Source organism: Papilio machaon, chromosome 8 (genome assembly GCF_912999745.1).
Source record: "Papilio machaon chromosome 8, ilPapMach1.1, whole genome shotgun sequence".
NCBI classification, from domain to species: Eukaryota; Metazoa; Arthropoda; class Insecta; order Lepidoptera; family Papilionidae; genus Papilio; species Papilio machaon.
In genome coordinates, this window is record NC_059993.1 from 9,051,216 (window position 1) to 9,066,189 (window position 14,974).

Here is a 14,974-nt window from a genome sequence, read left to right on the forward strand (position 1 = left end):
TGTATTCTTTAGTTATAGTACAAATTGCATTATGACTTACAAGACAAAGTGCCGCCGCAACGATGAAATTAAAAAGGAATCCGATTACCTCCCCCACCCCGGCCCCCGCCCCGGCCGGGCCCCGACGCGGCCACACCGCTACGGCCTGATGCCTGTTCTGTCGCAGCACTACATACTGCTAGAGCGAGTAAAATTGTAAAATGGTTAATTTGTTTCCATAAAAGAACAAACCTGAGTGCAACCATTCATTTAATAAATCATAATTTTACTTAAAATAAACAATAAATGTAGATACAGCAGCCTAACAACATCATACATATTATTAAGAACGTTTGATGTATTTTATTTGAAATAAAACATTTCATCTTTTATAAAAATATGATCATAACTATTGTTGGTAAATGTTAGGTTTTACCGTTGTTCGGACCTTTTCAGTGAGAGAGATTTTAACTATAGTATTAATGTATAAATTGTAATGTTTTATATTAACTAAAGAAAAAGCTAGTTTAAGAACGGAGAGATATATAGCAACTATAATTTATGACAAACCAATATTTAAGTAAACCAACAGCTAAACAGTCTTATAATTCGGAGATAATAAAAACTTAAGGGAACCCAATAAAAGGACAATAAAATGCACGTAAAATTCCAGAAAGGGATAATGTCGCTCATAACTCAACATCACGGGTACTTTCTAGGAATAAATTGCCGCAGGAAGTAGTCCCTGTTTGCAAATACTCTCAAAGAGCCCCACACAACACGACAGTCCGACTCCATAAGTGTGTCGAAGTGGCGAAAGTATTTTGTTTAGGTGATTTGAGGATGAATTTTATGAAGTAAGGTCGCGTTCGACCAAAATAACCTTAACCTTTTTGTTTACCATTTTCGTTCATCAGCTTACGAGACATAATAAGATTTTGAGACATGAGACAGGATTGAAACTAATCCGACATCTTGTGGCACTTCTTGGAATATTGGCAGAGGGCGTCTGTGCGCTATTGTACTTATGTTCCTCCTTCGCCCACAGAACCACACGACTCGGCCGACTCGGGCCTCCGGCGAGCGTTTTCAATAACGACCCTGCGAATGCAATGCGTGTGATCGATATTGAAAGGGAGAAGGCATTTGCATGCGCGCCGGAGTCGAGCCGACACTTTGCAGCCCAACTCTAATTTGAATAGTATCGTGACATAGCGCCTGCCGCCTACCGCCTATCACCTGACAATGAGGCCAACGTGAAAACTAAAAGGTTGAAGACGCCTTACTCAAACATTTCCACGGTATTTAATTATTTCAAATAAAGCAAGTACAAGTTGATGAATCAAACGAGCTGTTACTGTAATATTGAATTCAATTCAAGTGATCAGTAGAAAAATCATTACTACATTAGCCAAGACAATGATTAAGCGTGATGTCCAGCTAAGCTTCTTCGACTGTAAACAAAAGTCGCGCGCCCGATCATAAGAAGTAATGGTATGGCAGTCTGCACAAGATGTCTTAGTTCTCGGCATCAATCACCTGGCGCCGGCAACTGTCGGCAACTTGCGGAACTTGCGGCAACTCGGAGGAACGGCAAGCAACTTATGGCAGGCAACTCGTGACGCGCTCGGCTTTCAACTTTTTAATCTCTCGCTTTACCAACTCACTTCATAAATCATCCAATGTTTGGCTTTTTAACAATCTAAAATTTAGTTAACAGTTACGGAAAGTTTTGGGTCCCCAACACCGTCAGATAACAGAAATAACAGAATGCTCATAGTAAATTTTCTTCTCCTGTCATTTCAGGATGCAGGTGCAGCCAGACAGATCCTGTAACAACAATTATTGGCTGCTGGTTCCCGCAGCGCTGCACCAACATTGCACTAAAGACAGGAGTCAAGTAGAGTATCCTGCATTTCAACTGTCGGTCAGTTAACTCTTTGTGCACTTCTTCTCCACGTTTACTTTAACTGTGTCAATTTTTACGTTCATCATTTCGCGCACTTTCCTTAAAAAGGGATAGGTACAAAGTTTTCGCTTCACGTACCTACTTATAATATGATATATTATTATATATAACTATAACATACTGTTATTACCATAGGTGGGCACAGTTAATCAAAAAGTTAACTTCGTTAATCGTTAATTCGTTAAATAAAAATTTAACTTCGTTAATCGTTAAAGCGTTTAATTCAAGAAAATTTAACGCAAGTTAAAGTTAACAGTTAAAGTTAATTTTGGTTTATATTACGAATATAGGGCGCAAGCGGGAAATGGCCATACGAATAATCTCCGAATCATATGGACTGATTTTGTCGAGACTTTCAATAGAACTTAGGCTATGTTTTTACTGCGCTTACGAAATCTCGGGCGAGCGCTAATCCTATCTATAGTTTAGTTATATAATATACTCAAATAAAATGTTGACGATTGGGGTGATGTACTACTGCCTGTACGATATTAATGACATAGCATGCACTAGTTACACACACTTATAATATAGCTGATTATTTAGATAAAGGAGAAAAATGCATAGGTGTATTCTTAGACCTTCAAAAAGCATTTGATACTGTGTCAGTTCCAGTCCTCGTAACGCGGCTTCAGGATGTTGGAATAAGAGGCACACCTCTCTCTTGGTTTAAAGACTTCATGAGCAACAGAAAACAACGAGTTCGTGTTGGATCTTTCATAAGTGAGGCAGCTTCCTGCTCCTACGGAATTCCACAGGGAAGTACGATCGGACCGACGCTATTTCTAGCTTATATCAACGAGCTATGTAATATGGAGCTCCCTAACGCTGAAATTCTCATGTTTGCCGACGACACTGTGATACTATTTCATGGAAAATCCTGGGATACAGTCGAAAGTTTTGCTAATAGTGGCCTTACACGCATCTCGCAATAGTTAGAAAATAGCTTACTTACGATAAACACGACAAAGACAAAATATCTAGCTTTCCATAAAATGGTTCACACAAAACCTCCCCAAGATTTTACCATTACTATGCATCAAGCTCCATGTAATAGAAATTCAAACAAAACAATATATTGCACCTGCCCAGCCATAGAAAGAACAAATAGTATTAAATACCTGGGAGTCATTCTAGATGATAAATTAAACTGGGGTCTCCACATAAACAAATTAGCGAGACGAATCAGGAGGCTAATATATGTTTTTAAAAAATTGAGAGAGGTAGCCAGCCCTGAGCTCTTGATTACAACATAGCTCTTTGCCATTGTATTATTAACTATTGCATTTGCTCTTGGGGTGGAGCCTCTAAAACTTATTTACTTGAAGCTGAAAGAGCGCAACGGGCCTTACTCAAAGTAATACTTAAACTTTCATTCCGATATCCCACCTCTGAGCTTTATAAAAAGTCTAAAATTATGAGTGTTAGAAAATGTTACATATTTGAGTGTATTAAGAACTATCATCGTAATGGAAACAGAACGTTAACAGGAAATAAAAGAAGACACATATCTCCGTTGCCCGTAGTTAGAACTTCAATGGCAAGAAAACAATACAATTTTCAAGCACCTAGATTATACAACCTACTTAACCAAAAACACAATGTGTATAATTTAAACTACTATAAAATGAAACAACATGCAAAAAATTGGCTAAACAACCTAGACTACAGAGATTGTGAAAATCTTATAAGTATTGAAGAGTAAGAACTTAAAATGAAATAGAAAAAAAAAACATATTAAAAATGTCTCATAAAAAGAAAAAACTAGTTGCTAATTTATCTATTGTTATCTATCTATAGTTATACGCACATCTGACATATTCATAGGGATACATTCACACACCAACATTCCCACACACACGCACACTCAAACATACACAACACACACGCACATACACACGCACCAATCTAAAACACACGTATGCAAAAAAAAATCGAAAATAAGTTAGTTATATCTTTTTTTTTTTATGTTTGTTTTTTTTTTGAAAATTTCATAAATGATTGTTTTCTTTTCTATTATCACTAAATGTAAAATTAATTTAATGATGATGATAATGGGGGAAGGGATTGGCTCCTGAAACACAGGGCTTTGCCCTAGTTCAGGAACCAAGGCTTCCACATAATTGTGTATATGAGTGTTACAATAAAGCAGTTAAAGCAGTTACTTATATACTTCACTGACAATGATGGACAATTGACCTTTTCAGTCATTTTTTTATCGACCATCCAACTTCACGGAATTAGAGAACTAACTAAATTTAGACAACACAAGTTTTCTATTAAACAGTGAGACATACTCGTATTATGGTAATATTCAAAAGAATATCAATCTCAAATCTCAAACAAAATGCAGTAAGAAGGGACATAAACGTAAGTATGTTTAATACATCTCAAATATAAAATGTCGCCTATTTACTTCGGCCGACACCGACTGCGAAATAACAATAATTATACAATATAGATATGTTACAAGAAAGAAGAGAACTTTCTTTAGAGTTTAGAGGATTTTCATGACATTATTTTGTTACTTTTCAGTGCATTTTGTTTGAGATTGTTTTTTATGTTATTGTAAAGGTCACTTGTGCCGACGACATTTCATATATTAATTTTAGTATAACACAATTTAACATTATTTCACTAACATAATTATTTTATCTTTTTCCTCATTCTTTCTCGTTTTATCGTATACTTTTTTTTTGTATACAAACAAATTATCTTCGCTATTGTCTTTGTGCAGCGCACGTGCATCCCCGACCATTAGAAGGGTTGGGGCCATAAATCCATCGAGTTCGTTATCGTATTCTCTGTGCGGCTGTCCATTTGATCCTTTGTTCATATTTTTAAAATGTAAAATTATTTTTCGTTGACCATGAAGAAGCCCCAAAAAAACAAACGACGGTAATAAACACCTAAATCCCTTTTGTTTTTGAGGAATGTTTATTGCGTGCACATTTCGTCTTTCGTATTTTTAAATTTATTTTTCATTGTTTGTTTCTTATCTACGCAATGACAAAAAAATCCTATTTGTACGCTTTTTCAAATGAACCATAAACGATTTTTTTTTATATTTTTTGCTGTCTTTAAACTTCAATATTAAAATAAACATTTTCGTCGCCAACAAAGTTTAGTTGTAATTTAGTTACGACGTTGAAGAGTTATGCACACTTGATTATTTTGATTGCAATTCAACGCAGTGTTTATCTTTTTTACTAGATTTCTGCGTTTCACGTATAAGACAAAGTGTATAATTATTGTATTTAGAATAAAGTACTTTCGTACCTTATGTTGGTTTTATAACAAAATCATGTTCTAAAAAAAGTGATGTTAAATAAATGAAAACCAGTTTTAATGTGAATAAAATGTAATATAGACTTTTCGAGATATTTGTGTAAATGTGAAATAATTAATAAACTTTGAAGGTGTCTAGCGCCTAAACTTCGCAATATTTGATAGAGGTAAGTTTGGTTAAATCGTCACTATTTTCTAACAAGGATTCTGCGGTACTCTTTTGATCACGTCTATCCCGGCCGCTCGCTGTATTGTATAACCTACATACACTCGCACTCGCTCGTTCTCGTTCTCTCTCGTTCTCGGTCACCATTCGACTCGCCGACGGTCCCCGAACATAGCCGAACTTACGAATATAGCCTGATGCATAATTTAAATAAAATGACAACACGTCAATAAGTGTCTATTGTTACAATTAACGGACTAAATTAACGGAAGTGAAATTTAACGGAAGTTAACAAGAGCGTTAACACTTTTTGAATTTAACTTAAAAGTTAATCCGTTAAGGAAAATGTTAACTTCGTTAATTAACGATTAACGGATTAACGAGTTAATGCCCAGCTCTGGTTATTACCTTGACGGGGCGCACAGCCCGCTGGCAGGTGCACGCGAGACGTGCGGGGCGCGGGGCCGGCGTGCGACAACGCCGCTCCGGCTCATCTGCCCACAACAAGACACAGTTGGGACATTCATTTATATCAGCACACAGGGTCGCAGACACAGGGGACCACGGATAATTAAAATAAATCGAACTAGGATAAGTTCATCATGCAGATGTCACTGCACGCAACTCGAATTATCAAATGAAGGCGGTACCGACCTCGACGCGGTGGTGGCGGAGGGTCGGGCGTGCGTGCGCGCCGCGGCAGCGCCAGCAGCTGACGGTACAACTCCAGCTCGTGATAGGGCTCCGGCGAGGCGGGAGGCGCCGCACGCTCCCCGCCCAACTCCGCCGTCAGCCCATTGAGCACGAGCCGCGCGCTCATCGGCCCGCCCGCGCCCGCGCCTGCGCCCGCGCACCATGCCCCGCGCTACACACCTCGCACACCGCTCTCCGCACCTGTTGCTCACTCCGACCTCACTAACACTAACATCCTGTCCACTGAACACCACAACTAACATCGGGTATTTTGTTTACGTTACTAGAGAATTTTTATTTACCGTTTAATAGTTCAAAATCACACAAATTTCAATGCAATTTTGTTTTACACCTTCAGACCTTAATTATAAAAGAAACTTGATGTCTCGCCGTCGTAGGCTCGCAGGTGATCGACTTTTTTATCACATGACATTTTTGTTCAATGTTATAATAGCTAAATAATTTTAAAAGTTTTATTCACATCATATTATGTATTTTGTATACAAATTCCGAGCAGAGCACGATGAAGGGACAACTTGGGCGAGTTCCTACGCGCTAGTGGCAATATCAAAACGAACAATAAAATAACAAGTAACAAAGCTAACGACCGGCGTTAAACATGTACAACACAACACGTAAAACATTCATCTACTATGAGTTAATTACAATTTATACAACTGTTTTGTTTTAATTAAGTCTGCCGTTAGCTGCAAGCTGTTAACTGCTGCACTACTGGAACCTCGGAACCGGCAGACCGTAGGTACCTACTGTCCTCGCCTCTCAGGTCCTTCTACTTTTTCGCTCACTACTAATTCCTCATTTAATTAATGTTAACGATATTATAGGATCACAATAAAACCTCTCACTTAACTTTTACTATTGAAATCACAACTGCATGTAGCATTTCTACTGAAAAATGTTTAATTAGTAAATTAATATTCTATAAATACATAAATATATTAAAGTAGAAAAAATACTAAGTCCTTCTACTAACTGAATAATATACTAAATTTTATACTTTTTAAAACACATTAAATTATATACGACTTAAAGTTAACGTAAAGTTACATGAAACTAACTCTCGAGTAGCGCACACGAGCGCTCCGGACGATGCGGCGACGCGACTGGACTAGATGTCGAGTGTAAGCTCTGAACCGGCTCAATCGTTCGGGTCACTTAGGCTTGAACCGTTGAGCTGCGGCTCAACAACTAAATAATGACTCACGGCTCATCCTGATGTAATATAACTTTGTGAGCTGACGAGCCGCAAGCAGGCCGGTGACGCGTAGCTCGAAACGCAAATCATAACTCAATGCAGGTGCAAATTGAGCTGAGCTGCGAACTAGTTCTTTAATTTGCTTCACACATGTGAACCGTGAGCTGATCTGCAGGTCATCAATGTTTGTGGAGTCGCCATGACTACCGGCGGCCGGCTGCCGTGTCGAACACCGACACACACAAACTGACAATATTGTAACAATCATTGTTTTGAGTTCTGTTGTGATGTTCCGAGGTTCTAATGTCATACTCGTATTAGCAAAATATGTTGCTCTAGGAAGGCCCGCGAAGCTTTCTTTCATGTCATAATTTGTAAAATATAATTGAAAAACTTATCTCTCAATGTATAGATTACTCATAAGGGTTATTGTACAAATCTTACTGGTGCTGTCTTTTTGTAATTTTTAGATCTTTTAATTAACAAGAACATAACAAAAGCATGTTTTGAAAAAAAATTTACAAACTTCTTTAGAAATGAAACGAGAGCGTTACTTAATGATAGTTTATTGAGCACTAAGCGAGTGATTTCATTACATTTATTATAACACGAATTCGCGGCCAACGACTGCATTACGTCACCGACGTCACGACATTCCGTACACGACCGCGTCTCCACAACACTCCAGTGACGGGTCGCGAGATTCCTGGCGGTCGACGACACCTGCACATACTGACATCGTCAAACCCCGCAAACCTTTTGATCCGTCATCCCGAGATCCCGCATATTTGTCATTCCGTCGCTGAAATAATAAAAGAAACATGACTTACAGTATATTTTAAATTCAATGTTTAATTATCTTGAAGTTAAATTACATTCATACTCGTATATTTCTGTTTTTCTATATTAAAATATTTGTTTTGTACTATCGCTCCGACAGTGGATACGCACCGTTTATATGTTCAGTTCACGTCTCCCGCCGCGTCACAGCGCAGTCAGCAAGCGGCGCAGCGACGCCGGGTGCAGCAGCGCCGCCGCCGCCGCCGCCCGCGGCCACCGCTGCGCCCACAGCGCCAGCGCCGCCCCCGCCGCCGCCAGCGCCGCCGCCCCCGCCGCCAGCCTCCAGCCCCAGCCCCCGCCCCCGTCTCCGCCCCAGCCCCCGCCCCCGCCCCCGCCCCAGGCCCAGCCCCAGCCCCAGCCGGCGCGCGCCCCCAGCAGCTCGCGGTCGCCGCAGGCGTTGCAGGCGACGCAGCGACCGCCGCGAGCCGCGCCCGCCTGCGCCGCGTGCGCCAGCAGCCGCAGCGCGCCCTCCACCCCGCGCCAGTGACGCAGATGCCAGAAGGCGTAGGCGAGCGCCTCGCTGTCCCCGCGCCGCACCACGTGCTCGGGCGGCAGACACAGCGCGCGCTGCTCCAGCAGGTACGCCGGCACGTGCGGGTTGAACTCCACCGCGCGGCTCATCGCCTGCACGCGCATACACATACACACACACATCCTCCTCGCATCTCAACTCTCAACTCTCAACTCCGGCGGCAGACACAGCGCGCGCTGCTCCAGCAGGTACGCCGGCACGTGCGGGTTGAACTCCACCGCGCGGCTCATCGCCTGCACGCGCATACACATACACACACACATCCTCCTCGCATCTCAACTCTCAACTCTCAACTCCGGCGGCAGACACAGCGCGCGCAGCTCCAGCAGGTACGCCGGCACGTGCGGGTTGAACTCCACCGCGCGGCTCATCGCCTGCACGCGCATACACATACACACACACATCCTCCTCGCATCTCAACTCTCAACTCTCAACTCCGGCGGCAGACACAGCGCGCGCTGCTCCAGCAGGTACGCCGGCACGTGCGGGTTGAACTCCACCGCGCGGCTCATCGCCTGCACGCGCATACACATACACACACACATCCTCCTCGCATCTCAACTCTCAACTCTCAACTCCGGCGGCAGACACAGCGCGCGCTGCTCCAGCAGGTACGCCGGCACGTGCGGGTTGAACTCCACCGCGCGGCTCATCGCCTGCACGCGCATACACATACACACACACATCCTCCTCGCATCTCAACTCTCAACTCTCAACTCCGGCGGCAGACACAGCGCGCGCTGCTCCAGCAGGTACGCCGGCACGTGCGGGTTGAACTCCACCGCGCGGCTCATCGCCTGCACGCGCATACACATACACACACACATCCTCCTCGCATCTCAACTCTCAACTCTCAACTCCGGCGGCAGACACAGCGCGCGCTGCTCCAGCAGGTACGCCGGCACGTGCGGGTTGAACTCCACCGCGCGGCTCATCGCCTGCACGCGCATACACATACACACACACATCCTCCTCGCATCTCAACTCTCAACTCTCAACTCCGGCGGCAGACACAGCGCGCGCTGCTCCAGCAGGTACGCCGGCACGTGCGGGTTGAACTCCACCGCGCGGCTCATCGCCTGCACGCGCATACACATACACACACACATCCTCCTCGCATCTCAACTCTCAACTCTCAACTCTCAACTCCGGCGGCAGACACAGCGCGCGCTGCTCCAGCAGGTACGCCGGCACGTGCGGGTTGAACTCCACCGCGCGGCTCATCGCCTGCACGCGCATACACATACACACACACATCCTCCTCGCATCTCAACTCTCAACTCTCAACTCCGGCGGCAGACACAGCGCGCGCTGCTCCAGCAGGTACGCCGGCACGTGCGGGTTGAACTCCACCGCGCGGCTCATCGCCTGCACGCGCATACACATACACACACATCCTCCTCGCATCTCAACTCTCAACTCTCAACTCCGGCGGCAGACACAGCGCGCGCTGCTCCAGCAGGTACGCCGGCACGTGCGGGTTGAACTCCACCGCGCGGCTCATCGCCTGCACGCGCATACACATACACACACATCCTCCTCGCATCTCAACTCTCAACTCTCAACTCCGGCGGCAGACACAGCGCGCGCTGCTCCAGCAGGTACGCCGGCACGTGCGGGTTGAACTCCACCGCGCGGCTCATCGCCTGCACGCGCATACACATACACACACACATCCTCCTCGCATCTCAACTCTTAACTCTCAACTCCGGCGGCAGACACAGCGCGCGCTGCTCCAGCAGGTACGCCGGCACGTGCGGGTTGAACTCCACCGCGCGGCTCATCGCCTGTTTTTCTTTACTTTATAAATTTTATCCCGTAAAAGTCTCGTGTGAGAGGATAGTTTTTTTAGACCTTTCGTTGTATACATATTTTGTGTGAGTGTACACTGTGTGTTGTCAAGTGCGCAGTTTACTCGCTGGAGACGCCGTCGATTGTTGAAATGCAGAAAAACTTCCCCGTCTGTCGGTCGGCAAATTCTTGCGAACCTCGAACTACTCATGCACGAATATTGATCTCACGTCGAGATCTAGACTGTCGTTATGTATCGAGAGCTTGGTGTGAGATGTGGTGTGAGATGTGGTGTGAGATGTGGTGTGAGATGTGCGGCGAGATGTGCGGTACCTCGAGCGCGGCGAGGTCAGCGGCGGTGCGCGCGGGCGGCGCGGCGCAGGCGGCGGTGCGCGCGCGCAGCAACGCCGCCGTGTACACCGTCACCGCAGACCGCGACGTCGCGCACTCCTCGTACCTCGCCACCAGCGCCTGCACCACATCGCTCGCTTTACCTCACCACCGTCTCTACTCTCACTCCTCTCTCTTCTCTCTCTCCTCGCTCCGCCCTATGCACGACGAAATCGACAACCGTGCCGTTTAAAAAAAAGGCGAAAAAATTTTATTTTCAGTTTATGTACACGAAGTATCGTACGAAAGAAAAAAGAACAGAAAGCACTTATTATGCACTCTGCAAGTTTCCGGTGGCCGCGCTATCTGAAACGTAACTCGCGATCGCTCTCTTCCGATGTCTTTTCCTAGATTTTTAATTCTAGAATGAAATAAACGGAAGGGCGATAGACCTGGACGTCGGCGTAGGCGCGCTGCTCGAGCAGCACCTCGATGAGGTTCTCGTGCGTGGCGAGCGGCGCCAGCGCGGGCGGCGCCTCGCGCGCCAGCTCCCGGAACATGCGCGCCGCGTCCCGCAGCCGCCCCAGTCGCCGCGCGCACATCGCCGCGCGCCGCTTCACGTGCGCGAGCACCGCGGCGCAGCGACGTGCGCGCGCCCCGGCCCCTGCCCCGGCCCCTGCCCCTGCCCCCGCCCCTGCCCCGGCCCCGGCCCCGGCCCCGCAGTGCGCGCGCCACGCCGCCTCGCCCGCGCGCCACGCCCGCCGCAGCACGCGCTCCGCCTGACGCGCGCCACCAAAACATTAGCTGCCGCTGTGGCACTCGCAGGCGTTAATGGTGGAGTTTTATGAAACTTTTATGAACGTTTTATGAACATTATGATGTCGTGTATTTATTATTTTACATATTAACGTAATGGCACAGATATAGTTAACATAGACTTATAAAATAATAGTTCAAGTTTATATATGAACGATATAAACGACGAACAAAGCATGTTTTTCCTTATCGTCATTACTATACACTAGAGGTCACCTAAAACTTTGTACTGGCACGGAATTAAAAACAAAAGATTAGTCAAGCCAAGAACTTAAAAATCCCGGCCTTTATTTATTACATCGCTTTTTTATGTACACAAAGAAATTAGTCCTATAATTAATCGCATTATGGCTTGGGTTTTCATATTTCTGGTTAGGCTATATAGCCTATAAAATGTCCGCATAAGGCAGCTACCTTCGAGTGAAAATCCCGTCAAAATCGATCCAGCCTTTCCGGAGATCACCCGGAACAAACGTAGCTTGCGCTCAGACAGAAAAAAATAAAAATTGCATTTTCGTTAAAGGTACTCGTAGTTAAAGTAGATACCTCGTGGTCCGTACATCGCGGTCATTCGAGCCGGATTATTTCCTATATAAAAGATTTTAGTCCGAAACCTCTGTGGTCTAGCAGAATTACATGAAAAGTGCCTTTTGCCGCACCAAAAATAAAAACCCGCATACAATTTTAATTTATCTGAATAATTTACTTCCATACGTCGAAAGTAATATACTAACAACTTCATGAAAATTATACATTAACGGCAAACGTACCTCGAGCACCGTCGGCGCGTCCTCCTCCGCCAGCAGCAGCAGTGCGGCCGCGCAGTCCGCGCGCTCCGCCAGCGCCGCGCGCGCCTCCGCCACCCGCGTGCTCGGCGACCGCGAGCGCCACGCGCGCGCCATGTGCGCCTCCGCCGCCTGCTCCGCGCCCCCGCCCCCGGCCCCGGCCCCGGCCCCGGCCCCACCCTCGCCCTCGCCCTCCTCCCCGCTGTCGCCCCCGCCTGCCGCAACACGAAAGCCGAGTGACGTGACACCAAACGGTAAGTCTTTATCCATAACATCCTACTTGGCATTCTTGTGTCATTTTTTTAAGAAAAAGACAATCGCCGCAACCTAAACAACATTGATCTCTGACAATGTCACAACTTGTTTGGATTTGCGGCGATTTTATCGTCTCTTTTATGTGTTAGAATTTCAATTTTAAAAGTCTTAAAAGAGGAGTTACTGTTATCATCCCTATGTATGACGCTATGTAATCACGACGGCGGAATCGTAATTCATCTAATAACATTTGCTACCGACCGAACCAGGCTTGATGCTCCTGCGCTGTGAGATTCATGTCGTAGTAGGTGAGCGGCGCGCGGCGCGCCGTCTTCCACAGCCGCGAGTACTCCGCCCCGCGCAGAAGCGCCATCGGGTTGTGCCACACCTTGCACTCGCCCCCGCCCCCGCCCCCGCCCGCAAACCCGCCCCCACCCGAACCCCCCTCGTCCTCAGCCCCGCCCCCGCCCCCGCCCCTCGCCCCACCCGCCCCACCCAGCCACGGGCCTAGGTGTGCTAGTGACATCTGTAACACACTTGGGATATGCAGATGGATGGATGTTTATTGGAAGGTATCACCAGAATGGCTGCATGGATCTCAATGAAGTTTGATATAGATGTAGAAGACGGTCTGAAAAAACACATAGGCAGCACCTATGATACCAGAAATGAGTATGATTCCCTTGGGATATGTTTGAATCACTCATTTATTTGATAGCTCGGCAATGGTTCAAAACATGTTATTGAAATTTGACACACATATAGAACATAATATCGACTAACAGATGAGATACTTTTCACCCTTTGTTTAAAACATTGTGCAGACAAAGTTGTGGAGTTCCGTTATAGCTCTCAGAGAGTTTACACATTCGCAATGTTTTTTCATGAATCATACGATTCAGATTCAGATTATGAAGAAGATATGCAGTTATTGGCACTGGCAACACTTCTAATAAAACAAAGAAACAGAAAAAGATATTGGATACATCCAGTAAATACAAAAAGAGAGACTAAAGGCGAGTTTCATTGTCTCGTTAAAGAGCTTGAGAGTGATGCTGAAAAATTTCATCAGTATTTTAGAATGTCTAACTTCTGACGCGTCACAACACAACAAATGGCGCGTGCACACTAGTCCGACCCGCTTTGTCGTGTCGGTGCGCCGTCCCCCGCACCTCACCCATCCTGACGCGGACTGGGATCGCTTCTGACGCTATACCACACTAGCCATCACAACACACTGCATCAGAGAAGTGTGCACGCAACCATATTAATTGTATGAGACCGATACCTTTCTGATGCATCACGACACAACACGTCAGACAAATGTGAATGCGGCTTTAGCTATTGCTTCTGTTGTGTTGTTTCATGATGTGTCTAATGCCAAAAGAACTGTAGTTGTAGAATAACGATGGTATGGGCCACTACAATATATGGTTATGAGGTTTATCAAATTAGGTTTATTAAAAATTAAACCAAATAAGTAACGCACCTGTTCAATAAATGAAGTTCCATATTTCCGAAAATACCACCACTCGAAGATTAGAATAAGTCCAGAAATGAGAGACGATGTGCCGGTAAGTGCAACATAGAATTTAGGGGTGAGTGCACTTAAAAATGTTGAACTATCCCACATTTTGGTAGTTTATTAGTTTCCAAGTGTAATAAACTCGTACATCTATACAATTGTATGTTTTATAGCAAGCATATACTGAACCTTATGTCTTACTTAAGTTATATTAATACATTATTACTACTGTATTGTTTCCTTTCACAAGATCTTACGATAAATAAAGTAATAAGGAAACAATTCAACAAAGATTACACCGCTTCAAGCTTCAACAATCATCTGTCATCTGTCATGGGATAATCTGTCACTGTCACTGTCTACTTGAAATTGAAACGACACAAGGGGTATGTTCCGATATACACTGCGAGCACTGCACAGTGCTATCACTGTAGAAATATTCGTTCCGTTATGGACTGCCAGTAAACTGCCGCAGTACCCTAGGGAAATATATGACGTCATAAATCGCCGCCATATTCTAGTGTGAGCACTGGCGTTTTCGAGGTAAGGTACTCGCAGTACTTTGATCACGTGATCAGTCAAAACCACCCGAGTGCCTGACATCTTATAAACAAAGCTACAGTTTAATCAGAAAATGTTAAAGTTCTGTAATTAGTTTGGATTAATAAATAAAACAATGGAAGAATTGCAAAAATTAACCTTATTATACTGTGTTGATAATGAAAAACATATTCTTTTTTATGAAGAAGTACTTATTTTTATTACATTATAAATTCAATTTATAATTAA

At 45.0% G+C, this 14,974-nt stretch overlaps 1 protein-coding gene across 1 annotated transcript; it reads right to left on the minus strand.

The window, feature by feature from the left end:
• Nucleotides 1–8,535: 8,535 nt before the first annotated feature.
• Nucleotides 8,536–14,492, minus strand: LOC106720077 (protein ST7 homolog; the record flags this gene model as incomplete). The annotated part of the gene is made up of 6 exons (XM_045679101.1): nucleotides 14,150–14,492; nucleotides 12,916–13,186; nucleotides 12,391–12,554; nucleotides 11,257–11,583; nucleotides 10,808–10,945; nucleotides 8,536–8,775 (listed from the first exon to the last, which is right to left on the minus strand). Coding segments are annotated over exons 1-6 (1,284 nt in total), but the record flags the coding sequence as incomplete, so codon positions are not given.
• Between the last annotated feature and the right edge of the window lie 482 nt (nucleotides 14,493–14,974).